The sequence below is a fragment of the Ixodes scapularis genome, unplaced genomic scaffold (assembly GCF_016920785.2).
Source record: "Ixodes scapularis isolate PalLabHiFi unplaced genomic scaffold, ASM1692078v2 PGA_scaffold7__128_contigs__length_106722199, whole genome shotgun sequence".
NCBI classification, from domain to species: Eukaryota; Metazoa; Arthropoda; class Arachnida; order Ixodida; family Ixodidae; genus Ixodes; species Ixodes scapularis.
This window is the reverse complement of record NW_024609882.1, coordinates 105,865,949-105,890,835: the sequence shown is the minus strand read 5'-3', so window position 1 is coordinate 105,890,835 and position 24,887 is coordinate 105,865,949. Positions and strand designations below refer to the sequence as shown.

The window sequence follows — 24,887 nt, the reverse complement described above, 5'->3', positions numbered from 1 at the left end:
GACCTGGTTTTGAAGCATGTGTCCGCCCGAGGGAACACCCTAATATTTATTTATCATCTTTCTTCTTTTTTCATCTTTAATCGGAGTGATAATTTTTACGATGTTCTTCCTTCTCTTCATCTCAGTAAATTAAGTTGTGAGTAGCGGCTCCTTGGTGTATCTTCTCTCTTCTCTCTACGTGTGCGCTAATACCGTTTAGATGTTCAGATACCAACTAGCCCCTTTATCAGCCCTTTTATAGGAAAGAAGATGCAACGACAATAAGGTAACCGCGCTACCCGGCCGTCACTCAAAATTAAAATGAGTCACGTAAGTACTTGATGTGTTACTGTTTTAAAGGAGTACCGAGTACGTTACTACCTTACCGAAAAAGGTCGCGCGTTAGCGCCAACACCGAGAGCGACAAATGCAGATGTGAAAAAGGTCCCTCTACTCTTCCCACTTCTGCTAACTTTTCCACTTTTCCCGTTCCACGCACGCACACAAAATCTGAACTAGCTTTCTTTCCAAGGAATTATGCAGTAATAAAGGGGACCAGCTTCCAACTTTTAGTTCGTTTTGGGGAAGAACTGAACTTTGATTCATCTTGCATAGCCTCCAAGATCTGCACTACTCGTAGCTGTGCTCCTCTGGCTGATTCTTTGGCCTGGAGAGCTTGTGAAAAAGAAGCATACGATTTGCTTAAAGTTTTGACGTTGTGATGGCAAGGAGAGTGAGATTCAATCCTAAGAGAGTAGTAAAACATGACAAGTTGTAAAAAAGAGCACTCTTACTTTCTGGCGTCAAGAAGGAAATAAAGTAGGTGCTTGGACATAGGGTCCATTTGTGTCTGGTGTTCCTAGATGTTCGCTTCGTGGATATGCTATGGTAGTGAGTGAAAAGCTGCTTCTATGATTCGTTTCAGCTTACGTACGAGCGCGGCCGATGTTATAATCTGAAGGGCCAGTCAAACAGCGCAAAAAGCGCAACGTCATGGCGTGCTCTATGCGCTTGATAGGACCAGCCGGCGGAGGAGCACGCACACAGACACGGCGAATACCGGCTATACTTTGTCTCATCCTACGATGGACTAAAGGCCAAAGCCACGGGCAGCCAGGTCCAATCACGTTCCACGCTACACTATGACATGCCTAGCATTGATTAGGGGTGGACGAATAATGCCCCGCACCCAAAAACACTGCATCATTTCTATAGCTTCGACATTGCAAACAGCCTCTTTTTTGTAATGCAAAATCGTCGAGTCACTCAGTGCTATTTCGATTCGAACCAGTGTCCGCCCATCCCCATCAGTGATCCGAGACGCGGGCACTGATACTTGCATCAAAGCACAATACGCAATTTCTAAGTGGCTCGTGATTGGATCTGGCGGTCTGTAGCTTTTGCCTTTAGTCCATCGTAGGGTGAGACGAAGTATAGTCCTATCAACCGCAGAGAGCACGCCATGACATTGCGTTTTTTCCGATGTTTATGGGCCCTTCGGGTCATAACATCGCCCGCGCTCCGACATAAGGTGAAACGAAGTATAGGAAGATTTTTTTCAAGGCTTTCTACCGGTTTGATTACACCGTGATTCAACTAAAATAGAGTCCGTTTCACTTAATGTGCGAGCGTTGTAGAAGCTGCAAAAGCGAGCGTGGGGCCTTCAGCATCGCTGCTGAGGATGCACACTGGTGCAGTGCAAGCAAGCATCGCCGACATTCTCGTGCTTGAATCTTCGGCTCTGCTGGCACATAAAGTAAAACAAGCTATAGTAATAATACAAATGCACCAAGGAATCCCTGCTGCCCTTCCAGGTTCTGGACGTGGTGCCACCGGTTTGTGCCGGCCCGGACGGCGCCATGTGTCCTCACCTGCTTGGGACTCGGCATCAACGTGGGCTGCTGCCTCCTGCTGCTCAGCTACAGCAGCGACCTCTGCTCCGAGGTGAGCCAGATCAGTCGGACCAGACATGCTCAGCTAACGGCAGCGCGCATCAAAGAACTAGAGTCAATATTCTTAGGGTATTTGGGCGGTTCCGCGAAACGCCTCTTCACTTCCGGTGGGCAGCATTTCCTCATATTGTGAAGGAGGGTCTCTCATTTTGGCCGTGATTGCGGACGATTAAAATAAAAGGCACATTGCAGGCGCGTTCGTCGAAGCCTTATTTTGATAATTTGTTTTTAGTCTTTTGCACAGGCAAGGTGAGCCCGTCCGACGTGTATCTGTATACGTTACCAGCACCCTTTTCGCTGCATGAGTAATTCAACGTAAGGTATATTTAATGTAACCTGTGAATCTTCCTATAATCCTTAGCATGTTATATGTAGAGGCGACTTTTTTCTCCACGATATCGCCGTTACGAACCCTGTGCCAGTATCACTGTTAGATATGACAGCTCATATCGCTTGACTTTTCGAGAGAGTTCCTCGGAAAGATACGGACGCAACCGACATACTAAAACAAAGGAAAAAAAAAAAGAAAAAAAAAGCACACACACAAAAAAAAAAAACTAATTGTTCCTATGCAACACAAAATGACATTAACTACTCAAAAAAAGAAAAGCGCGAGCTGCAGAGCCACAGAAGACATAATTTCACAGTCCTATCGAGCATAGTTCAGTTCGGAAGACGTGAAACACCGTCGGGACTCAGAGGGCGGCGTTACAACGTTTAGGTTTAGGACCCTCGTGCAGCGAATGACCTTGAGGCCGAACTACTACTTTACAGTTCTTACTGCGACGATGCATTGGTGCATTCACATCCACACTTGATAGCCTGGCTGGAACCGGGCGTCGTGGGGACAAATATTGTACCGGCCATCGTCAGCAAGTTGTGTTACTGCTGGCGGACTTCTGTTCGTTGAGTGACGAACTGATTGTCATCGTCGTATCGTCTTTGTGGTCGACATCACACTCGTCTTCGGTATCGTCATCGGGTTCATCATGAAGGTCGCCGTCAAGGTTGTAATCGGGGTGTTCGTTGAAGTGATAGTCCGGGTCGTCCTTGAGTCGCCGTCGGGGTCGTCGTCAGAGTTGCCGTCGAAGCCGTAGTTGGAATCGGCATCGATGTCGTCGTTCGAGTCGTCGCCTTTATCATGGTCAGTGTCGTCCTCAGTCTCGTCGTCAAGGTTGAAGACACTTTTGTCGCTGAGGCAGTAGTCGGGTTTGTTGTTGACGTATTACGCGGGGTTCGAGTTTGGAGCTGTCCGTTTTATCGTCAGTGTCGTCGTCGTCGATGTCGTCATCATGTTATCGTCGAGGTTGCAGCCATGGGCTTTGTCGAGTTCATAGTCCGGGTCTATTTCGAGGCCATAGTCCGGGTGGTCGTTGACGCCACAGTTGATACACACCGTGGGCATAGATTGCGTTATCCCGCATCTCCACCAAAGTGTCACGAATGAAAACATAAACTTGACAAATAAAACTTAAAATGAGTGTTCAATGCGGCGAACGTGTGTCCAGAAACATAAGGTAACAAAGACCGTACTTTGACGGCGACGGAAGGACGACTGACTCAAGTAATCATGCGAAGCTCCTTTTGTAAGGACGGGGGTAGCTGGAACTTTCCCCAGTTCGAACAAACGGGAATATTCTCGAGTCATCTGGAACATTCCAGTCATGCAAACAAAAGAAAGATAAAAGAACAAGCGCTGGGGGGATCAAACCCCAGGCAGCGGCGTTGGAGTCGAGCACGCTGCTGACTTAGCTATTGGCACGCGGCAATATATTTCTAGACTGTTTTTAAAATGGTCATGCTTGTTTTGTGCTTTACACTGTGTACCAATTCTGATATGGCTTTCAGTGGAGAACCGCAGTTTTGTGAAATAAGTAAATAGCTCTCAGAGATCTTCTTCAAAAGTCGTTTGTGTGTCGAAGAGTCGTCAGAAATATAGACATGGCTAGTTGCAGTTTTCACGTTAGATTTATTGTAATTGCCGCTTTTATGGGCTTCACTTTTAAACTCTAGCTCCGTGTTTTTAAGCATGGAGCTGGAGTTTGGGAATATTGTCCCGACGCCGCATATATCGTCTACAGAACTGCAGTGCGTGATCTCTAAAGTACAGTAGTTACTGGAACTACTCTGCTTGGTTTATTTTTTGTGCTATTTCTGAATTTGCCTTGCCCTAAGTATTGCACTTACGGGTATGTGGACATGATGACGCATAGCCATTTTGTTTGCTATCCGCTGCATTATTTCTGCAGTATTGAACACCTTTAAGCGCACCTTCGAGAGCGTCGTTTTATTATCAACAGCCCATACACTCTGCAAATATAATGCAATTCAGGAAAATGTCCTGTCAAGAAATATTCCTCACATCATATCATTTAAATATTTGGTGACTCTATATCTGTTATTTTTGATAAAAGAAGTCGACTACATCAATCAAAATAATTAAGATGTCTTCACAGAACAAAGATTTCCGAAATATAAAAAAGGAGATTGAGGCGCTATTTACTGAGTTGTACGCTTGGTAAGCAAAATAAAGCTCATTCTAGTTTATGTGTGCTGTTAGGCTTATTAACAGTAAAACCAATATGACAGAAAACTGACTGAAGTTTAATGTTATGAGTCAGCCAAGTTGCACTAATGGAGTGCTCGGCGTGAACGCACAGAAAGTTACAGCGAAATAAATAATGCACCTCAGTATTCCGTTTATTTATTTGCTTTTGGACGGATCAAGATATATGTACATAAAGATGAACTCTTGAAGTCAGGCGGCAGTTTTCACTATCTAGACAGTGTTTTCAATATGAGCAACTAACCTCTACCTACTATTTCGACACTCCTTAACAGGCTCCCTGGTGGACATTCGCGCTGTGTGCGCTGTCTTTGTTTCTGTACCAACTGCTGGATGCACTGGATGGCAAGCAGTCTCTAAGGGTGCAGAACACGGCCCTCGAGGAGGTCTATGACCACGGCTGCGATGCCCTCTCCACGTGTGAGTATAGACGGTCGAATCCAGCCAACAGCACTTAGAACAGTCAAGGCCTGCGAACATCCTTTTCTGCCTACATGGGACGTCATCCCAGTCGGACGGCGTCAACGCAGCCATCGGACCCCGAGCCCGATGTCCAGCGTCCTTCTACACACTGATTGGACACGAGTGACCAGCCAACCGCTGACGGAGCACTCGTGTTCAGTCTGTCTCTGTGATGACGTCAACATTGTAATGTGCAGGCTTTGGTTATTCTAGGTGGTGTGGATCTGGCCAACATCTAAAAGGTTAACCATTTTGTTCTTAGCCCGAGACTGAGGCAGGAAAAGAGGAAAGATTGAAAGTCTCGGGCTAAGAACAAAATGGTTAACAGCCACCAGCTCGCCTGCGCAATCACTACATTATCATCTAAAAGGTGTTGATCTAGAATTGGAGAGGCTCCATTCGCTCCAGCTATGCTACATGTTACTGGCACGACAAGCCCCTTTGAGAAGTTCGCGCCATCTTAGTAGCACCTGCTATGATTATCTTCGTCTGCCCATGGTCTCCGAGGTTCTTGGCGTGCAAAGCTCAGACCATTTCATTCGTCGGGAGGGGCTGGGATAGAGAAAAAACATCACTAGGGGCCGTTTCAGCCACGCGGCGGCGCTAGGTACGTACGGGCCCGGAAAATCCCGTAAATGATCATCACCGACCTTGCATGGCTAGTTTCCCGAATAAAATGACGCTCGTTTGCCCGAATCATAGTTGTTGCTTCTCACCACTGCACACATTGTTTTCCAAGAAACGGTAGCTTGAAAGTCGAGTGTATTCTCTGTGAAAACCGAGAAAATAAAAATAAATGCAGGCCTGATTGTTTTGGGATAAGCGGCTAGTCCAATCATTTTAGGCAAGAAATAGTGGCGATTCAATAATGAGTCTCAATAATCTTTCTGTCTTAAAAGATACACATTTCTTTGTCAGACTGAGCAGGCGAACCGTCATGCTTATTATTTCCTTGCAGATCGCTTGGCAGATCACTTGCCTAAGTAAATGGCCTCGCCATTTGCTAGGAACGTCCAATTAAATGTGTATTTTTAATGATATCTTTGTTCAATTTTACCCATCGTTTTTATTTTGTTTTTTTACACATTTCTTTCAAGTGTTTCTGCGATGCCATCTCGCCATCACTTTGTTATCGGCAGGGTTTTCACACCTTCGATCCTTTCGCCACAATAAAATGTTTTCCCGCATTCTGTCTTACTGTTTACTATTGCTAGAAACTACGTCTTAGCATATAGCTGGGTGAAACAAAAACGCTGCCAGAGCAAGCGTACCGTCTGAGCGGCATTTGATTCTCTCATATATACGCGCTCGCGCTCTTCAGTCTTCGCAGTGTTAACGATGATACGAACTCTATACCTCGTGCGCACATTTAACGTTTGAGATATTAAAAGAATTGTTAATAATAATAATTTTTGTTGAGTCCGGAGAGCCTCGGCTCCGCGGTGAGGCAAACATCCCGTAAGCCGGCAGTGCCGCGTAGAGATGATTGTCATTATGCGACAATATATTATACAAGATTAGGAAGATGCGTTCGTCGCTAACACTCTTTCCTCAGTTTCGGAAGTTCGGGGAGGGAACTGAGGCGAGTCATTCCGTAAAAGGAGATAAACTTGCGGGTTGCCCGATGGAGGTTAACGATGAGGCCATGCATTCTGGTCACTGTGGTTGTGCGGTCGCTCACTTCGGTCAAGTAGAGGGATGACACCCCCAGGGCAATTATTTCCAGGGCTTGTGACGTAGCGCCGCGATCACACGGTAGAAAGAGTATAAGGGCTATTCCCTGGACGCCATAGTTAAGTGTGATGTTTAGAGCGCGTGCTCGGAACAATCTCACATCAAAAGGCTGTTAAATCCGCCAGTGTTAAGGCAGTGAATTGCACGTTGCAAAATAAGTATGGAAGTTCGCCATCAGCACGCGCTCACAAGTCGCGCGCACAGCTATGGCCGTCAGTGAATACTCTCCATTCACTGGCGGCCATAGCTGTGTACGCGACAGCAGAGCTCTTGCTGACGGCGAGCTTCCCCAGTTCTTTCGCAACCTGCATTCCGCACCATCAAGATTGCTGGTCTTAGCAGCCTATTAATGTGAGCTTGTTATGAGCATGCACTACGAGCAGCGCACTCAAACATTGCGGCCAGCTATGTGAATATTCACTGGTGACCATAGCTGAGTCCGCGGCAGATGATCTCGTGCTGACGGCGAGCTTTCACAGTTCTTTGGCAACGTACAGTTCACACCATCGTGATTATCGGTCTTAAAAGTCTATAAATATGAGCTCTTTCTGAGTATGCCCAGTAAACAGCGCAACCCAAATATGGCGGCCAGTGAATGCACCCTATAGCTTTCTGTCATCGTCTTCCATGACGGTGGTATCAGCATCGTGAACGGCTCTGTATCAGCACCGTCTTGCGGAGCTCTGTAAAAGCAGGGGTTTACCCTCCCTCCGCTGAGAAGACGAGTGCTTGGAAGGGCCAGAGGAGAGCTTTGCGCATATCGAAGGCCGTGGTCTCCCATTGCTTGGTCACGTGCTCTGAGCAAGTTTGGCACACGAGAGCCGCGTCAGCGTTCGGCGAGTACTCTGATCTAATGACACGCTTCACGCCCAAGCAATGGCGACCGCCAATGTTGCCCATTCGGGTAATATTGAAAGGTTTTTTTTGTGGGAATGGTCACAATAGACGCATTCAGTGAAGATTGCATCAAACATCGCTTTGGACCTATGTAGGTATTTTAATGTATGCATACACATATTTTGTTTATTCATGATATGGCTGCGTGATTAATAGTTTTGGTAAGAAGGGTAAAGAGAGCAACGCATTCTGGGTGACAATTGGGTGCGGGATGCTCAGCACGACTTACCACAAGCCAGTGCAGGGAACAGACTGAGCACGAGAGCGGCGTTACCATTAAGTAGAGTGAATAAAAACACGAGCCCTAGCCGGAAGCAGTCGCCACCAACCCTTCTCTGGCCTCCAATTAGTGACGTAGAAAATGTAGCATTGCGGCCTTTTTAATGACGAGGTGTTAATTCTGAATAGTATAAATGCAGCGGGGCTGCCAACACGGAAGGTCAACATTTCCCAAGCGGAAGCCTGAAATTTCTCTATTTCTGCCGAAATGTCCCTCGCTTGGCTACATAATTATATAATGCTAAATACTCAGTGTTTTCTGCACCACTTCCATTTTTACTATGACAAATATGTGCGGAGCGTAAGATCGTCTGCTTCTTGCGCATAGGTTGCGATGATGTCATGAGCTATAATTGGCTGATCGAAAAAAAAAAAATAGTGGGTAAACCTCAAGGCATTTTGTATTGAGGTCTACCCACTTTCCTTTCAACGAAAGCATAGCAGGGCTCGGCGTCGTTCTGTCGTCACCGCCATCCCCGCGCAAAAAGCGGACGACTTGCTCTACGCATAGCCTTTACGCCTCGCGTACGTTTCGCAATAAATTAATTTATCGGTCCGAAACCGCGGTCATAGCAAATCTGGAGAGGGGAAGGCCATGAAAACCGATTTTGCCGAAAAAAGTTGGATGGATGTATGGAACCTAACAACTGCACCCCTTATAATGGGCGGTATTTTGCGCCACCTAGCCTGGTACTATTCAGTGTTGCCAGATGGTCGCACCACAAACCGCCAAACGGCTGGAGAGGTATCCCAAACGTAGCCACAGTCGCTGAACATAGATGTTATATCGAACAAAAATCATAATTGACCTATAAAATTCCAGATATATACGGTGCCCCAAATTTCCCTCAGACTAGCGAAATTTCTCTTTTTCCCACATAGACCGGAAATTTACCTTAATCTGGGAAATTTCCTTCGAGTCGGCAGTCCTGGTATGCAGTGTTTTCGGTAACGCGTTAGAAGTAAAGACATTATCGGTAACGCGCTACTTTTTTCGGTAACGGGACAACGTACTAGTACCATCTGCTTCCGAAAACTTAAAAAAAAAAAAAATCAATTTGGTTTGTCTCTTTAGGCGACACGTATGAATTATTGCGATCTTCGTGTTTTGCTTCACGTTTTTTCTCGCCAGTATACGGGTGGAACCGCAGAAAAGATAAGGTATTTATGTTAGGTTTCTACATCAATATCATGTTTTTTCAAATATGGCGCTTACCTATACGAGCAACGTCAAAACAGTAATTCATAAATATTAAGTAACGCAAAAGTAACGTGCGAAACTGTTATCGGAAACTGTAGCGGTAGCGGGTTTCTCTTCTTTTTTTAGGTCACATACATATGTCGGTTGCGCGTTCCTCTTATCTGCAAGTAACAAGTAACGCAATTCGTTACTTTCTTTTTTTGGAAAAGCCTACAATATATGTCACAAAGAGGTGTTTTGGTGTCTCTCTTCTCGACCGCAGTCTTCGTGACAATGTCGATGGCCATTGCCACGCGGCTCGGCGACTCTCCTCTCTGCCTGGTGACCCTCTTCTTCCTCTCTATGGTTGCATTCTACTCCAGCCATTGGCAGAAATATGTGACCGACGTCATGGTCTTCGGCATGTGAGTTTTTACTTGTCTTCGCCAACCTTGGAGACTCTACACCGGGGCTTGCTAGAAAGTTATGGCTGATCAAGGTACTTTCGGTCTAAGCTGCATTTATACCTCGACAGTATAACGATACGATTTTAAGAGAGAAATTGTCTTAAATGGTACTTTCGAGGATGTGTATTTCTTTCTACGTATATCCAAAGAGGTTGTATGTCAATAGTGAAATGCAATTAGATTGTATCGATTGTATGGCGATAGTCTGCCAGACTTAGGTGTTAAAAATGGTCTTCCACATTTACGAGCTAAAAATTCCAACTTATGTGCAAGGGGTCCCGGCTCTTAAGCCACAAAGATATATCCACTTGCGAAGTTCTGAGCTAGCTTCAAAGTCGTATTTAGCCCTTGTTAACTGATTCTCCTTTCGCGTTTGCTACTGAACACTGGCAGGGAAGGGTGTTTAAAAGTAACCTTTGTATTCTGCTTTCGGCAAATGCGGATAAGACCGTCGTTCTGTTGCTAAAAAATTGTGCTTCTTTAAGACCCAGAGTCTTTTGTAAATACAAGAAGGTGTTTATGCATTGCTTGAAAATTCAATCGTGTTAGTACCTCGCCTCCTATTTTTCTTTTGTGACGCATAAGTTGTCGACGCTTAAGTGCAACATAAAATGAATTTTCGGAACATAACCTCCATTAAAAAAAAAGGATTAAAAATTATCTTAATTTTTTTTTATGTTCTTGTTTGCAACTAGGACAAATGTACCTCAGTATTTGTATTTTAGCCTTCCAGTACATGTGTCTCAGTATTTGTTTCCTGATTAGGTTTGGGGTATCTGTGCCCAGCCATGGTTGCATATCTGCTAACCTAGACTTTCCGGAATGTAACTAGCCGAAGTCCCCAAGTATGGGGTCTTCATCTAGAGATATGATAAGCCAAATGAACTCTCTGATGTCACGCCGATATGGTGGCGATGCTGGCAGCACTGCACATGCGCAGACGCCTCATCTCAAGCCAATCGGGTTTCCGCGCACGCGCAGTGCCCGTACCTGGTGGGCGAAAACGCGGGCTTCGCCGTTAACAGTATGTAGGTATATAGCCTTGTTAAAGCCCACTTCTGTGGCCAATATTGCTGTGTCAAGTGTTAAACAAATGCTCGATTCCTATGAACATTCCCGTAGATATTCAACGATCCAGTCAATTTAGGTTTGAAAAGTGCTGCATGTGGCACGTTTTTATACAAGCATAAGGTAACGAAAGAAATGCTAACCTTGACTAAAGAATTTTTTTTTTATTTACAAGATACTGCAGGCCAGTAATCCGGCCCAAGCAGGAGGGGAGGATGGTTTTCTCCGCATGATACGCATCTGCGCAAACATTTTCTTACTACAGGTCTATGAAATTAATGAAAATAAGTGGCCACTTTCTTCGAACTTTGTGCAGGCTTTTTTCTGTGACCATGAAGGCAGTATATACAAGGTTGCTTTCACTTCAATTTCAGGGTCGATGTGTCCGAGTGCCAGATTGCCATGGTTGTTGCACATCTAGTCACAGCAATCTATGGACAGGACCTCTGGAAGACCACGGTAAAATACACTGTGATGAATGCCATTATTAAAGAAATAATTAGCAAAATAGTCACTGTGGTTGCCGAATAGTTCAAATTGCAAATATTAGTAGTTCATGTATCAATCAATCAATTGCGCAAGTGATTATTGTAAGGGTATATAATCAATAAACTACACAGTTAATGAACTAGACAACAAATATTTTAACCTTCAATGGGAAACTGCGATGGAAAATGAAACCAAAGTAAATGACCGGTATCGCTTTAGTGGCACAAGATATGATCACAGCCAAAATATTACGTCAAAGTGAACCCCCGTACTCCACTAAAATCGATTTTAAAGATCTGACCAGCTGATCTTTAGCGAAGGTCAAGCGGCTTAGTTGTTCGTCAAGAAACACTGGGCGACGAATACCGCAGCTCCCCCGTGACGTTGCGTCGCGTTGGAGCTACGATTAGGGAGTTTTAGTAGACCGTGTTTCCCCCTCCGCTAACCCCCCGCTACGAAGAAACCGCCACTGCGCCTGCGCGCCGGTGGCCTTGGCTGTAGAGTTCCGGGTGGCGGAGCGCCTTAGCGGAAGGGGAAACACGGTCTACTAAAACTCGCTATTGATTCTGCACGTTGTACAGCGCACCGCAGCACCAAGGCGAAAGTCCCGTCACGGCCATACAGCTGATAGTCAGCGTTGTCTTCCCTCTAATAGATAGTTTCGGTTTTGCTGTAGACGCCCGAAACCAAGCATTGAGCAGTAATATCTATGTCCTAAGCCTCAAAGAAGCTTAAGGCTTAGATTTGGTTAAAATACTTTGGTTCTTTGCACCTGAGTTCCCTAGCTCCCTACCGCCCTTCCGTGGTGATAAGTTCCACATCAAAATGTTTTGTAGCTAGAAGTTCCTTAGTGAAACGTCGACATCCACTCAGGCTTCCTGGAGATTGCTAGTTCTTACTGGGGCCACTTTCGTCGTCCTTTTGTCGGGGTTTTCTGTGTGACGATGAAGGCAGTAACTACAGGGTTACTTTCACTAAAATTTTAGGGTCGATGTATCCGATTTCCGGAACGCCGTATTTGTTGCATCAAAGCAGAAAAAAAAAACACCATTGCAATTTAGGTACATTGACTGAGCTGAAAACATTTGTAATCCCAAATTCAGCAATATTGCCCGTAGTTGTCCTTTAAGGGTCCTTTGTGGATAGTGCCTGGGCTAAAACCATAAAAAATATTACAGCAACAGCCTCCAGATGGCTGCTAAAAAACATTTAGAACATTTGTTGAGTTAAGAACCTATTTAAACAGAGTGCGTTAACAAACAAAATGTACAACAACAATAAGGAAGGGTTGAGATGTCGCATTAGAACGTAGCGCGCAAGAGAACAAATACATTAAAAATATAAAGCTAAAAGCAGAACTCTGTATTTGCAAGGGCCAAAATAAGAGCCCGACATCCCACTGATCGCAATGTTTGTTCATGACTGTTTAGGTGAAGGTAGCCCATTAGAGCGAGCCTGTGTGATATGACTTAGGAAAAGTGTCCTACACAATATTTATTTTATTTGTCTACATTGAATATCATGTTAATAGTAGGTACACCTCTAAGTCCGGCATGTATTCTTTATATTTCGTCATATCTCTCTTTCTTCTTTTCGTGTATAATTTTAGTTAGATCTTTCAGATGTTGACATTTTAAACATGCGTAGTACTCTGCAAAAAAAGAACAGATAAAGTATATGCTTGTTCAAATTTCCAGGTGAAATTTGAGCTGCGTGAAATTATGATGGCTGCAACCGTCTGCTCCATGGCTCTTGCTATTTTTGGCAACGCCCGGATAGTGTTTGGTGGCAAAACTCCCATCGACCACTACGTCAAACTGCCGCGCAGAAAGGCAAGTGGAATGATTGTAGTTGTCTTTACTGCCTCGTGCGATCGCTATCCGTGAAAATTGCTTGTCTCGTAATACCATCCGTTCTGTATCGTGACAAATGCAATCCGCGACACTGTCAGGTTTGACGTGACATCTGACATTAGTTGCGACTGCGATGACGTTTTATGGAGGAAGAGGATAATGTTCGCAATCCTTCATTACTACTCCATGTGGTGCTTTCTTAACCCAGGAGCCGTCACAATCGTCTTACCATCCGGCTGTCTCCTCTTTTTGTTTTTTCGCTCGTCTTTATTTTTTTATTTGTAGACAGATTTTTTCTGTATCCTCGTTCTTGTTCTTCATTTCCGTCACATCACATTCGCTGTACGGTGATCGTTTTGCACCACTCTCGCATATTTCCGATTGTCTTTATCGACATTAGATGTGGCATTAGTCACGACAGTCAGACAACCAAATTATATATTTGGGTGCTCAAATGTGTGACTAGTGTACAAAATTAAGGTACGATTTCTGGCGTCAAAAAGCACGAGACTTTAGGAAGCCCCAAAAATGTCTCTCATAATGCAGCAAGCAGCAGGTTAGTCCAAATATATTTATATTTTTTGTAATCCTGGAGATTCTAAAATTGGTACAATACTTTTTTGTGCATTCTTATCTGTGCATGCTCTATTTCTTGAGGTGTGCGTTTTTGGAGTATGGCAACATATTTAAACGTTTTGCGAGTGTTTAGTACTAGGATGACATTGTATTGTAGAAACATTAATTATAAGCACATGTGTTTGGAAGCTTAATATCGCATTATTACCTCCCAACGAAAGTTCTGCTTGATAATACGATGTGTTTGATTTTAATCCGAACAGATCTAAGAAGAAATAAGGGCATGAAACTTAGACGAGTGCCGTCTTAAATATGGGTTTATCAGGTTTGACGTACATTAGATGAGGGTATAATCGTAATGGCAAATGGGCTAATAAATTAATTTCTGTTACTTTGCTCTTTAATTATTGGTTCTAGGGGTCATGCTGGAATTGAAGTATTGACGACAATTTGTATTAGAGGCAAAACCAATTAAAACAATTTGCGAAAATGTAATAGTTTTTGAGATAATCCAAGAGTTTTAGGATTGACGAAAAAGAGCGCCGCAATCCCTGTTAACAATGACGCTTAGGACAGTGACCTAGTCAGTTCAGTCACGTCGCCACTTGTGTCGTTGGCGTACCCACAAAATACACGCTGTAAATATAGTGACGACACGATTGAAAAGACTACGTCACTGTTCCAAGCGTCATTGTGAGCTGTGCTTGAGGCGCTCTTTTTGCTCGCATATTTTAGAATCTGGCAAAAAGATGTCGAGAGTACCAAACATCATCTAAAAAAGTACTATACTTTCACGAAAAGTTTTAAATGGTATGTTCTATTATAGTAACTGCCGTCATTGCTACACTTGCAAGATAACCCCTAAAACCAAAAATTAGAACGCGTCTTAACGGATTCTCAGAGGGTTAGCCCACTCCGCATGACGATTATTTCATCATCTAATGTCCGACGAACTTGATAAATGCAAGTTGAACACGACACTCCTCTAACTCTCACCTTTTTTTCTTATTATATTCGTATCAAAATCATACACCCTGTATGATTCCGAGAGTATGCTTAGACTTAATGTTGCATTGTTCCCTCCCCAATGTCTCTGACCGATCTCTCTGCATGCATTCCCTCAGGAGCGCCTCTTACATCCCCTAGTCCCTCTGGCAGGACTGACGGGTTGCCTGTGGCTTTGCTTTGGAGGTGGTCTCATGGAAAGCCACCCAGTTATGTTCCTAGTCACGTTTGGTTTCGCCTTTGCCAAGCTCACTATCCGCCTTGTGGTGAGTGGACTCTCGTTTGGATTTCTATGAAGGATTGAAACACGACATTTTGGTTGTATGTACGGGACACCCTGTGAATGAAATTTATGTGAAAGTTACATGAAGTGGGCAAAAAAACAACAACGACCGTAATATTATAATGTTGCATTTGCATTTTGTATTCTTTATCCTAATAATGCTGAATAAGTGGCTTATATGTTAACTTACATTGCGAGAAAAATTCTCTTTTCAAGTCATGCGTTTTCCGTGTTCTTTTGTGGGTGCATGAATGGTGTCCAAAAGTTTAAATTCGCCTGTAAAATCTAAAAAAAAAAAAAAAATACGCTGGCTTGGAAACTAGAACATAACTAAAAATCAGTCTTGAAGGAACGAGGGTATTGGCATCAAAGGATTACTGATTTGCAGTGTCCTTGATGGCACCCTCGGTCGTCCGTGGCTGCGTGGCAAGCTAAGGACGTTTTCATTCTGTCAGTTGCCTCTTCCTTGTTCTTGTTTTTCTTATAAAATACTTCAAAGAGTGCCTTTATCGACGATACCTCCGCTCTTCGCTTACGTCATACTGCTGATGTCTTCTGCTGTGCGGACACGTGGGCTGCGGAGCATACAGAGGGCGGAGGGACGAACGTCACGAAGGCTCTTAGGCGGTATAAAACTAACTTTGGAAACGGGCATATACTTCGTGCGTTGCAAATTCTCAATGTCCAACTTCTTTACACCTCATGGAGTAGGGTATATCATTCGTTACGCAGAAATATTCATTGAAGCGGAATTATTTATTAAAATGGCAAGCCCATGCATTCAAACTATAGCGAATGAGTTGTCAACTTTGGTTCACCTTCTTAAACAAGAACCTGTCTAGAAAATATCCGTTAAGAAAGCAAACTTTATAAGAGTTTCATTTACATTTGTTAAAATAAAGCGTTCGGCTGTAATCCTTGCATTCAGTTTTGAAATATACTCTACTGGCCATTTACATGAATGGCTGGGTCATGCTAGATATGTACACACCCAAAACAGTCAGTCTGAACTATGTAGTGTAATTAGCAAAGCGCGAAACCGCATACAAGAACCCAAGGCACAAGACTGCGCAACACTCATGCAGAGTGCAAACTCAATGGAAGCTTTGCTGGTTCAAGTTTATAAAAATTCAGGGTCCGTGTGCAGCGTGCAGAGAAACACCGCGACTTTGCATTTATATGCTCTCTCGAGTGGAATATTCAACGTCGAATCGCATCAGAGTTAAACAAAAGCTGACTTATGTTCCGAACGCTGCATTGACGTTAAGCTGCTACAGAAAGAAGTAAAAAGAGGGAAAACTCACTTTACGCTCGTATGTTTCACAAAGCGCCCAAACCAGCGTTGGCCCTAATAACATTTTATAGGTTTTTCAATCCTATTTTTATGCAGAAACGTTTCTTTATATGTTTGAGGAAATGAGACCGTAGCCACAGAAACGTGAGTGCTACAAACGCCAGCGAAACTTAGTAATAAGGGAAGTTGTGCTACAGCAAGAGAAAGACATAACGTTTTAAAGAAGCCTTCTATTGTATAACTGAAGTGAAGTTACGACAAAATATTGATATCGCAGACGCACTTTGCATGACGGTTGAAAGATTGATTGATAATCTTTTCTATTTTGTTACGCTACATGACATGGGATTTGATTGATTGGCAAATTTGGTTCCATTTTTATGTCTTGACATGAAATAACTATTGATATGACCTGAGAGCTGATTTGTTAATAAAGCTTGTTAAGATGGAAGCTTGGCCGAGCTGATGAATTATAATAGCAGTAACGGAGCAAAACGTGACTGCAGAAACTAGTATTGTTTGTTGTCTATGAATTGCGATAGCATTCGTCATGAGATTCACGACGCAGCTCACTTTGAATGCAAGACGCAAATTTTTAGTAAAGGTTTTATTTTATGAATGGTTTCAACGCAATCATTGACGTCAGCGCGGCTGCAGCACGCCACTTCAAAATTGTGTGACTACTTCATCCATGTGCAATCGTTTAAGGCTGAACTGTTTTCCCACCATCATAACAGTTCGGTTTGTGCGTGTCTTGTCTTGTTTCTATGTAATCGTTTAATGCTCAAGCTGTTTCCCCACTATCATAGCAGTTCCGTGTGTGTGTATTGTCTTGTTTCTTCGTAATCGTTTAATGTTGAAGCTGTTTCGACACCATCAATGACCATGTATCAACTAGCTCAGATCAAACCGACGATTGCTTCGTAGCTTGAGCGCAAATATGAATACATGCTCACTGCGGCTCTAGATGACGTTCTAGAGGACGGCATTAAAAACGACGTAAAAAAAAGTCTAAGACGACCTCTAGGACTACCTCTAGGGCGACCTCACGGACGACGTCGAGGACCACGTCTGCATACGCTTCGCGCCTGAGTATGAGCGGCACATACGCGCGCCGCGCATGCGCACGGCGCATTCAAGACCAAATTCTATATCGCGAAAACCGGTTGAAGTAGCTTCAGACTGTTATCGCATTAAAAAAACAAAGACACAAGGAGGATACACGCCCAGAACGATACAGTGCCATTGTTTGTCCTTCACTGTGTGCCTCCTTTTGGCTGTATTATTTCCGCTTTTGTTGCTATTATCATTAAAACAATTCTCTATTTTTTGGTTGTGGCATGATGTGACATATATCCCTTTGGGTGCGACGCCCCAATATAGACCAGTATTTTCGACGTTTTAGCGCGTGGCCATATTGTGCCGACTGAGGCGCCGCAGTGCGACCACTCCACGTGGACTGCGATGCCGCCCAGGCAAATAGTTCATGTGAATCCAATTTTTAAACCCACACACAAAAAAATAACAAAAAAAAAACAAAGAAAAAAAAACAAAGAAAAAAAAAACAAAAAAAAAAACGACACACGCAAAGAATTTACGTAGACTGCGGATACTGCGGCGTGCCATCACGATTTCTGCAGTTCCCTGCGACGCAAGTGCCGTCCTCTGTCGAGAGTAAAGTGCCCTTCGCGTCTGCTCGCGAGGCGAAAGAAATTATTCTGCTCTAGGGTCTGGCGCGTTTCCGATTGTTGCAGCTTCTGCTTGATCCCTGCTATCTCATCTGGGTCTTCATTTTTACGTCTAGTGGCACGTGTAAGCAAGCGATGGAAACAATATTTTATATTGTTGTATCGCTCTTTGATAGCATGCAACGTTTTGTTTGTTTAGTCGACTCTTGTTTTGTGAGGTTCTATGTGCTTACAATACGGTGAATCTACGTCGTTAACCGCTTGATCAGGCATGACGCTTCATGATAATATACGCTTCATGACGCACACTGAATGTAAAAACAGGAAGTTGCATTTCCGAATAAACATAGGCCGAGCAAGGCCGCTTAAAAGAGTGACCTCGGTGTGCGAGGTCAGGAGACAAAGCATGGTAACGTGTACCGAAAAGTACGATACGATAAATATGTCATAGGTCAGAGGCATGCATATACCAATGGACGTTTTGTACATAAAAGAGTGTTTGATAAATAAATATTTTTCCCGAAGTGTTACTACAATGTTACTGAGACCAAAAGTGGCGTTCAGCGTGCGTAAGAAACGAGGCTCTTATGGGTTAGCGTGGCATGGCGGTTGATGGGCCTTTTCTGATTGGCTGCAGCTGACGACGGTGTCCTTCGGAGAAGTGGACCTGTGGGACAGCAGCCTGGTGGCTCCCCTCTTCCTCTGCCTCCACCTCTTGCTCAGTGCCACATCCATGTCCTTGCCGGAGTCATCGGCGCTGATGGGTTCAATGGTGAGCATGTGTGACATGCTTCAGCATGGGTCAAACCAATATAATTAGCTATTCACCGTATGCTCGTAAAATCTTGAAACACCTCGTGGACGTCCCTACAGGGCCCGTGGTTGATTGGAGACGAGCAACATGTGTCTACAGTAGCAGAGGCTCTATCAGAGATGATAGAAGGAAACTAATGTCGAAATGAGGCGCTCGAGAACAATTAATATACGCTATCGTGCATAAAGTTTCATTCGGTGAAAGAATTATAATATTGTGCCTTGGTTTTCTAAAAAAAACAAAAAAAAAACTATAAATATCTTAATTAGCCCCATCGATTTTTTTTTTCAGGAACCGAATAATGAAAGATGCGTAGTGTTGATAAACACGCGCTTTTTATTAATAACTTAATGATCATGTCTAGAAACTGGGTCACCTTTCTTACACATCATGCGAAAGACTGTCTGCATGCAGATTCGAACGCGAGTCACCGCGAGATCCGTGCTTCGAATGCCGCGTGGCAATGGGTGCAAGGAGAAAACTTAACACGCGGCATTCGAACCACGAATATTGCGGCGATTCGTGTTTGCGGACTGTCGTTTGTGTGATGTATGAGCAGTGTGACCCCGGCTTAGGGTTATGACCCGCTATCATAAAGAAAATGTGATTGAGGTCACAGGTGATTGTTAGTTGGACGTAACAGGAAAAGGTGAAAAAACATTGCTTCGACAAGCTCTGTTTTTGCTTTCGTCAAATAGAACACTCCATTGGCCCCAAAGGAAATTTCTCAACTTCGAAAATATATCTTAATTATGTCACGTGATTAAGCAATCTATAAATAAATAAATAAAAAAACAAAGTGTAAAAGCCAAAAAAAAACTTTTATTCTTTGCTTTCAAATAAAATAACTCCGGCTTAAATATTTAAACAGCTAATCGGCCTTTGTGGTAACTAATCATAGAATTTTTGAAGGCCATTTGGCAGTGAATTGTGAGGAGCGAGTCAGTTTCTTTAACGTATGGACATCTTCATGGACATCTCCAATAATAAATTAGCGGCAGTTGTAATAACACTGCTGCGAATTTAAAAATCCAGTGGCGAGTAAAAGTGTATCTTTTTTTTTCGCCCTCGTCAAATCAGCTTGCGCAGGTGGATGGAGCGGGGACGGGCACATGTGAGAGATGAAAGTCTGACTTAATCATATGCAGCACGTTCATGCACCACCACCTAGAAGGCGAGGTCTGCGCGTTATGCCGTCTATAGTGCACGTTCGACCCGCCCTAGACATCAAACACGCTGAGACTCGGCTAGAGTGCACCACAGAGCGGCAGAAGCGTGTGTTTTGGCTTCGCTGCGTGCCATTATTGCGCTCGTTCTAAGACGCTGCAAGGCGCTCCCCCGGCGACGCCGATAAATTGCGCTCCGTGGATTCACTTCTGATGACGCTAGAAGAGGAAATGCGCATTTATTATCAATTGCGGACCTTCTAAACTTACACAACCTTCTGGGTGGTCACGTGACCCTAGGTGGTTTATGTACTCACCTATTTGTCAGCGTTTTGTGAGGTGGTCGTCTTACAAAACGTGGCGGTCTTAAAAAACGTCAAAGTTTGGTAAGACCACAGAAAATACCGCCTTGTTTTCTAGGAAGTGTTTCAGTGTTCTTGTCTTTTCATAACGGATACTTAAAGAACCCGAAGTTCCGTAATGTCAGGAGACGAATGACTGAGATTTGGTTCCCACTGAATCGTCGCAGGTTTACAGCGTGATGGACTTTGCGCGTTTCTTCACCTACGCGAGCTGGGACATCCGAGACGCGCTGGATGTCTGGATCTTTTCCGTCAAGTACCCCGTGGGGGACCCCCGTTGCAAGAACGGCAACAACGGGCTCTACCTCAACGGACTGAACAACGACGAGCTGCTCAAGAAGGCACGCCTCGACGCTCTCAACGGTGCAAAGAAGTCACTTCTCAAGATCAAACAAAACGGACAAAAACTGGGGCTTTCTAAGGCGCTGGCCGGTTGCCGGAAGGTTAAGAAGTGCCTTAATTAAGCCGCATCATGCCCGCAAAAGGCCACACTCCTGCCGACGTAAATGAGATATTCCGATGTCAACGTCTTAGGGACGTCCTTTGAACGTCAATTGGCGGCTTGCCATTATCTGTACGTTCAATAGAAACCATTGGGATCTCAATATCCCGCTGATTTGGTATGAACATTAGTGGGATGTCGGAATGTTTTGGCGACGTATAAATGTAGAAGGAATGTCTCAGCGCTGATAGATTTTTCATCGATACCGAAGGGACTGTGAACAATCCAGGATATTCTAAGAACCTTCACTCATATTTCCGTGTTCACAAATTGTGCCATACCTTCCTACGTCATTACAGCAGCCTCAGAGGGTAAGAGATTTCTGCTAATCAGTGTTGCCGAATGCAGTCCTGTATTGGAATTCGTACCTTATCAGGTCTTTTATGCTAGTATTGTGTCATCAACATCTATGTCCCAAAAAATGAAGCCAGAATATCAGGAACAACAGAAACAAACGGGCAATGCGCTATGCATGTGTTGTCCCTCTGAATGAGGGATATGCCAAATATATATCTGTATAATCTATGGAGGTCTTTAACGAACCTGGTATTGTTTTAAATATTCCAAGCGTGAGACAGGATTCTATGCCGTGTGCTGCAAACATTTCACTATTTGGTATGAACATCAGAACATGTTCGGCGAGTATAATGTAGATGTCACCATTCAAATCGAATGAAGCTTATGTATCTAACCTTGGGTTGAAGAAATGTTTGCTACATATATTAAAAGTTGTGCGGGGTCATTGCTAACATCTACAGTGCGAGTTTTCCTATTCTTATTGAGGTCACTGAGGCACTTGTGTGGAACGTTTTGGTCTTGAAGCAATAATTTTGTCTAGAGTTGAACATTTCTTAGCCTGGAATGGCCATTTTCCAAATAGTTATTAGTACTTTTTAAAATAAGCTATAGAACCATTCAACACCTTATTAGTCGAGACCGTTAAAGATATTGTGTAAGAAGTTTTTTTTATGTTCAGAATATACTCAAAATGAAACAGTCACCAAGGGAACTTTATGTGCCATAAGATAGAATATTTTTTCAATCACCTGCAAGTTGCTGGTGTACATTTTTGCGGCTCCTATAAAGGTGTTAATGTTTTACACTTGTGTTTTATGTTTCCGTGGTATGATACGCCATTGTCTGTATGAACGTTGCAGCATGCTGTTTTTTTAAACGCTGGGTCATCAATGAATATTTTTAGGGTAAACCCATGTAAATAATGTTGTCTGAGTTACTATGCGCATTTAGTTGAATCTGTAGTATTGTTGTTTAGTTATAAGGAATGGGTACAGACCTGAATATACAATATACGCCGTAACGAGGGAATTGTCATTTCAAGCATTGTATAATGTTTGTATAGTATACAGCCTCAGTAACTTGTGATATCATTGCACATCATTGGAATACGCTGTTGTGCAAACTAATTTATTGAGTTTGTGTGTGATGAGATATAGATATAGCATAAGAACTTTATAAAATCTTATTATGGAAGATTCTGCCTGATTCTACAGGCAGTCCTAGAGCATCATATTTAAAAGAAAATACACTTTTTGTTTAAAGTTTTAGCTGATATAAAACTGTTGCGTCTCGATGTTTTGATTAACCAAGACTATTTTAGACTTTAAAAAAACAGTTAGTGTCCAATAAGCATACGCCATACAAGACGGGCTTCGAAGAATGACATGTATAGTTTAACGAAAGGTTGCGCACGTCTATATAATTAAAAATGCTTTAGGCACGACATTTCTAAGAGGAGGAAAACTGGGACCCGTCTCCAGTTGGAGGCGTTATTTACGTTTATGTATTCGCGGACTCCATTGGCTGCTATTTTGTGATTGAATATTGCGAAATTTGCTCGCAAATTTTGAATCGGACAACGTAAAGTTCTGAAACTTTGGCATCTCGATCGTTCCAAACGCAAGCACTAGAGTTGGGTGGAGACAGCGTTTTGGAGATAACTTTTTATTTTTTTAGTAATAATTACATTTTCTTTTCTCTCGAACACACGGTACTTTAGGTACAATTCTAAATGCTGGCCTTGCAGGATATTTCGCTCTCTAGAAAGAGCGAAGTTGAGGCAGCTTTAGAAAGCGGCGGCTTCATGCACATGAACACGGGACATTGTATGCCATTTGATCTTTTGCGTGGAGCGCAAATGTGGCTAAATTTTTTGTATTCTGTGACAATACGCAGACAGTGTATATTTTTGAGAATAAATGCTGTAAATTGTGAACTCGCGTGGCATAATAAACATCAATTTTTTCCCCTTTACACTACCCAAGTAGCACGGAGTGGGCTTTGAATGGGAGACCCAGCTCCCACTTGGGCAGTCCACGCGGCTCCCACGTCCGGTTTGCAAGTCGGGCCCAGATGGGGCCCACTTGGGCAGCCCGCCTGGGGCCCTAATCTACATGGCGGTCCGGGAGATCGCCACCTGCTCCCACTGATTGGCGGTGCGGCGCTGACCAATCGCAGCAGGGGAAGATGTCCCGGTTCCTTGGTGCCGCCGTGTAGATAGGGCCCTGGGCTGCCCCCGCGGAACACGCAGAGGCCTCACTTAGGCAGCTCTCAAGGGCCCTTCTCGTGGGATCAAGAGTGAGTCTACTTAGACATCTTACAAGGGCCCTCCTAGTGGGGGCCCCCATAGCCCCAAAAGGTCTCCATCGCAGGGCCCGTTGTTGCGGAACCAGATCGGATGATCTCGGAAGAATCAATGTTTATTAAAAGTACGAACTGTAGGTTATATTGCGACAAGGACAATTCAAGCAGAAAGCGTGTTATCCGCATAATTTCTTTAGAAGACTCAAACTGAAGGGCCCCTCCACTTCCTCGAAGAAAGCGCGAGGGCCGGCGCTGGCCAATCGCGAGGACGGATCCGCCGTCGCGAATGGCCAGCGCCGGCCCTCGCGCCTTCCTCGAGGAAGAGGAGGGGCCCTTCCGTTTGAGCGTAGTTTGAGTGAGGTTTCTGGGATTCGACGGTTAAGGCTGCGAAATCTTTACTAAAAAATTAGAAACACTACTGGAGAATACAAGTAGCTATTTTACTAGCTCATTAGAGTTATGGGAGGTGATGAGGCAAGAAATAAAGTTAGCCACATTAGAACTAGCAAATACCTTGAAATGCTTAAGCGATGCAGAGGAGAAACTGCTCCAGGCGGATCTAAAGACGTTTCAAGTTAAAATGGTAATGTCCTGGTAAATTGATTAATGAGATCAGGACGCCAAAAATAGTTTATCAGCAATTGAGACTGAGTAGTATAGAGGCTCTGTAAGTAAATCGTCGTGCCAAGAAATATTTTCTTGATGAACAATTTACCAAAAGAGCGCTCAGCAGAGAAAGGCAATACGCAAGTAAAAAGATAACCTGTGAAATACAGTATCAGGGCTCGATAAGTACAATTGACGAAGTGATTGGGCATGCATTCGTCGAGTTTTACAGTCAGCTATGTCAGTGAGACAAAGCCCTCAATCCTGACGAAGTTCGATAGCACCTTTTTAAAATTGATGCCAAGGTTAGAAGAAGAAACGACCGCTCGGATTGAACAGCCAATTGAAATAAACGAAATAGGTGCCGCAGTAGATGAACTACAAGCAGGGAAAACGCCTGGCCCTGATGGTTTAAACGCGGCTGCTCACAAAACATTTTTTAGCACGACAGCTTCATAGAGTGATCTCAGATGCATGTAAGACAAGAGTATTGCAAATTTCTTTTTAAATAGTCACACGTTTCTTATTCCGAAAGTAGCCGATAAAAACGATAAAAGAATGTAAAAAATTATACACCGATTGCCTTGAGCAATGCGGATTATAAGATTTTTATGAAAGTGCTTGCGCGGAGGCTTGAAACTGTCATCCATAAGATCGTTGGTACACACCAAACATGTGAGATCAAGGGGCGGACTATTTTAAGAACATTCTTTGCGCGCGTAGTGTTCTTGAGTGTTGCAATATGGATCCAAACAAAATAGCCATGCTACAAATAGATTTAGAAAAAGCCTTCGATTGTGTACAACACAGTGTGTTGCTGGGGTAGGACAAGTTATTCTTGCTAGCGTGCAAATGGCGTATAGCGGATGTACTACGCAACTGATCGTTAACGGACGCCTAAGTGAGCCCATCCCAGTGCTCTTATTTGTGAGACAGGGATGTCCGCTTTCGCCTTTAGTAATCAATATATATCTAGAGCCCTTCTGTCGCAGCATAATTCAAAACGAAATTATACATGGGTTCCTATTACTTTCCACGGAGGTAAAATTGCTAGCGTATGCGGA

At 43.7% G+C, this 24,887-nt stretch overlaps 1 protein-coding gene across 1 annotated transcript in view; it reads left to right on the top strand.

Moving 5' to 3' along the window:
- The window catches only part of LOC115308496 (cholinephosphotransferase 1), an 87,943-nt gene extending 65,051 nt beyond the window's left edge, over positions 1-22,892 (top strand). Inside the window, exons 3-10 of the mRNA XM_040206065.3 lie at positions 1,794-1,923; positions 4,773-4,917; positions 9,333-9,474; positions 10,959-11,043; positions 12,771-12,905; positions 14,627-14,773; positions 18,410-18,544; positions 20,282-22,892. Of these exons, the coding sequence (XP_040061999.1) occupies positions 1,794-1,923; positions 4,773-4,917; positions 9,333-9,474; positions 10,959-11,043; positions 12,771-12,905; positions 14,627-14,773; positions 18,410-18,544; positions 20,282-20,578 (1,216 nt within the window). The 3' untranslated portion in view covers positions 20,579-22,892. The remainder of the gene's footprint in view (positions 1-1,793; positions 1,924-4,772; positions 4,918-9,332; positions 9,475-10,958; positions 11,044-12,770; positions 12,906-14,626; positions 14,774-18,409; positions 18,545-20,281) is intronic.
- Positions 22,893-24,887: the final 1,995 nt, after the last annotated feature.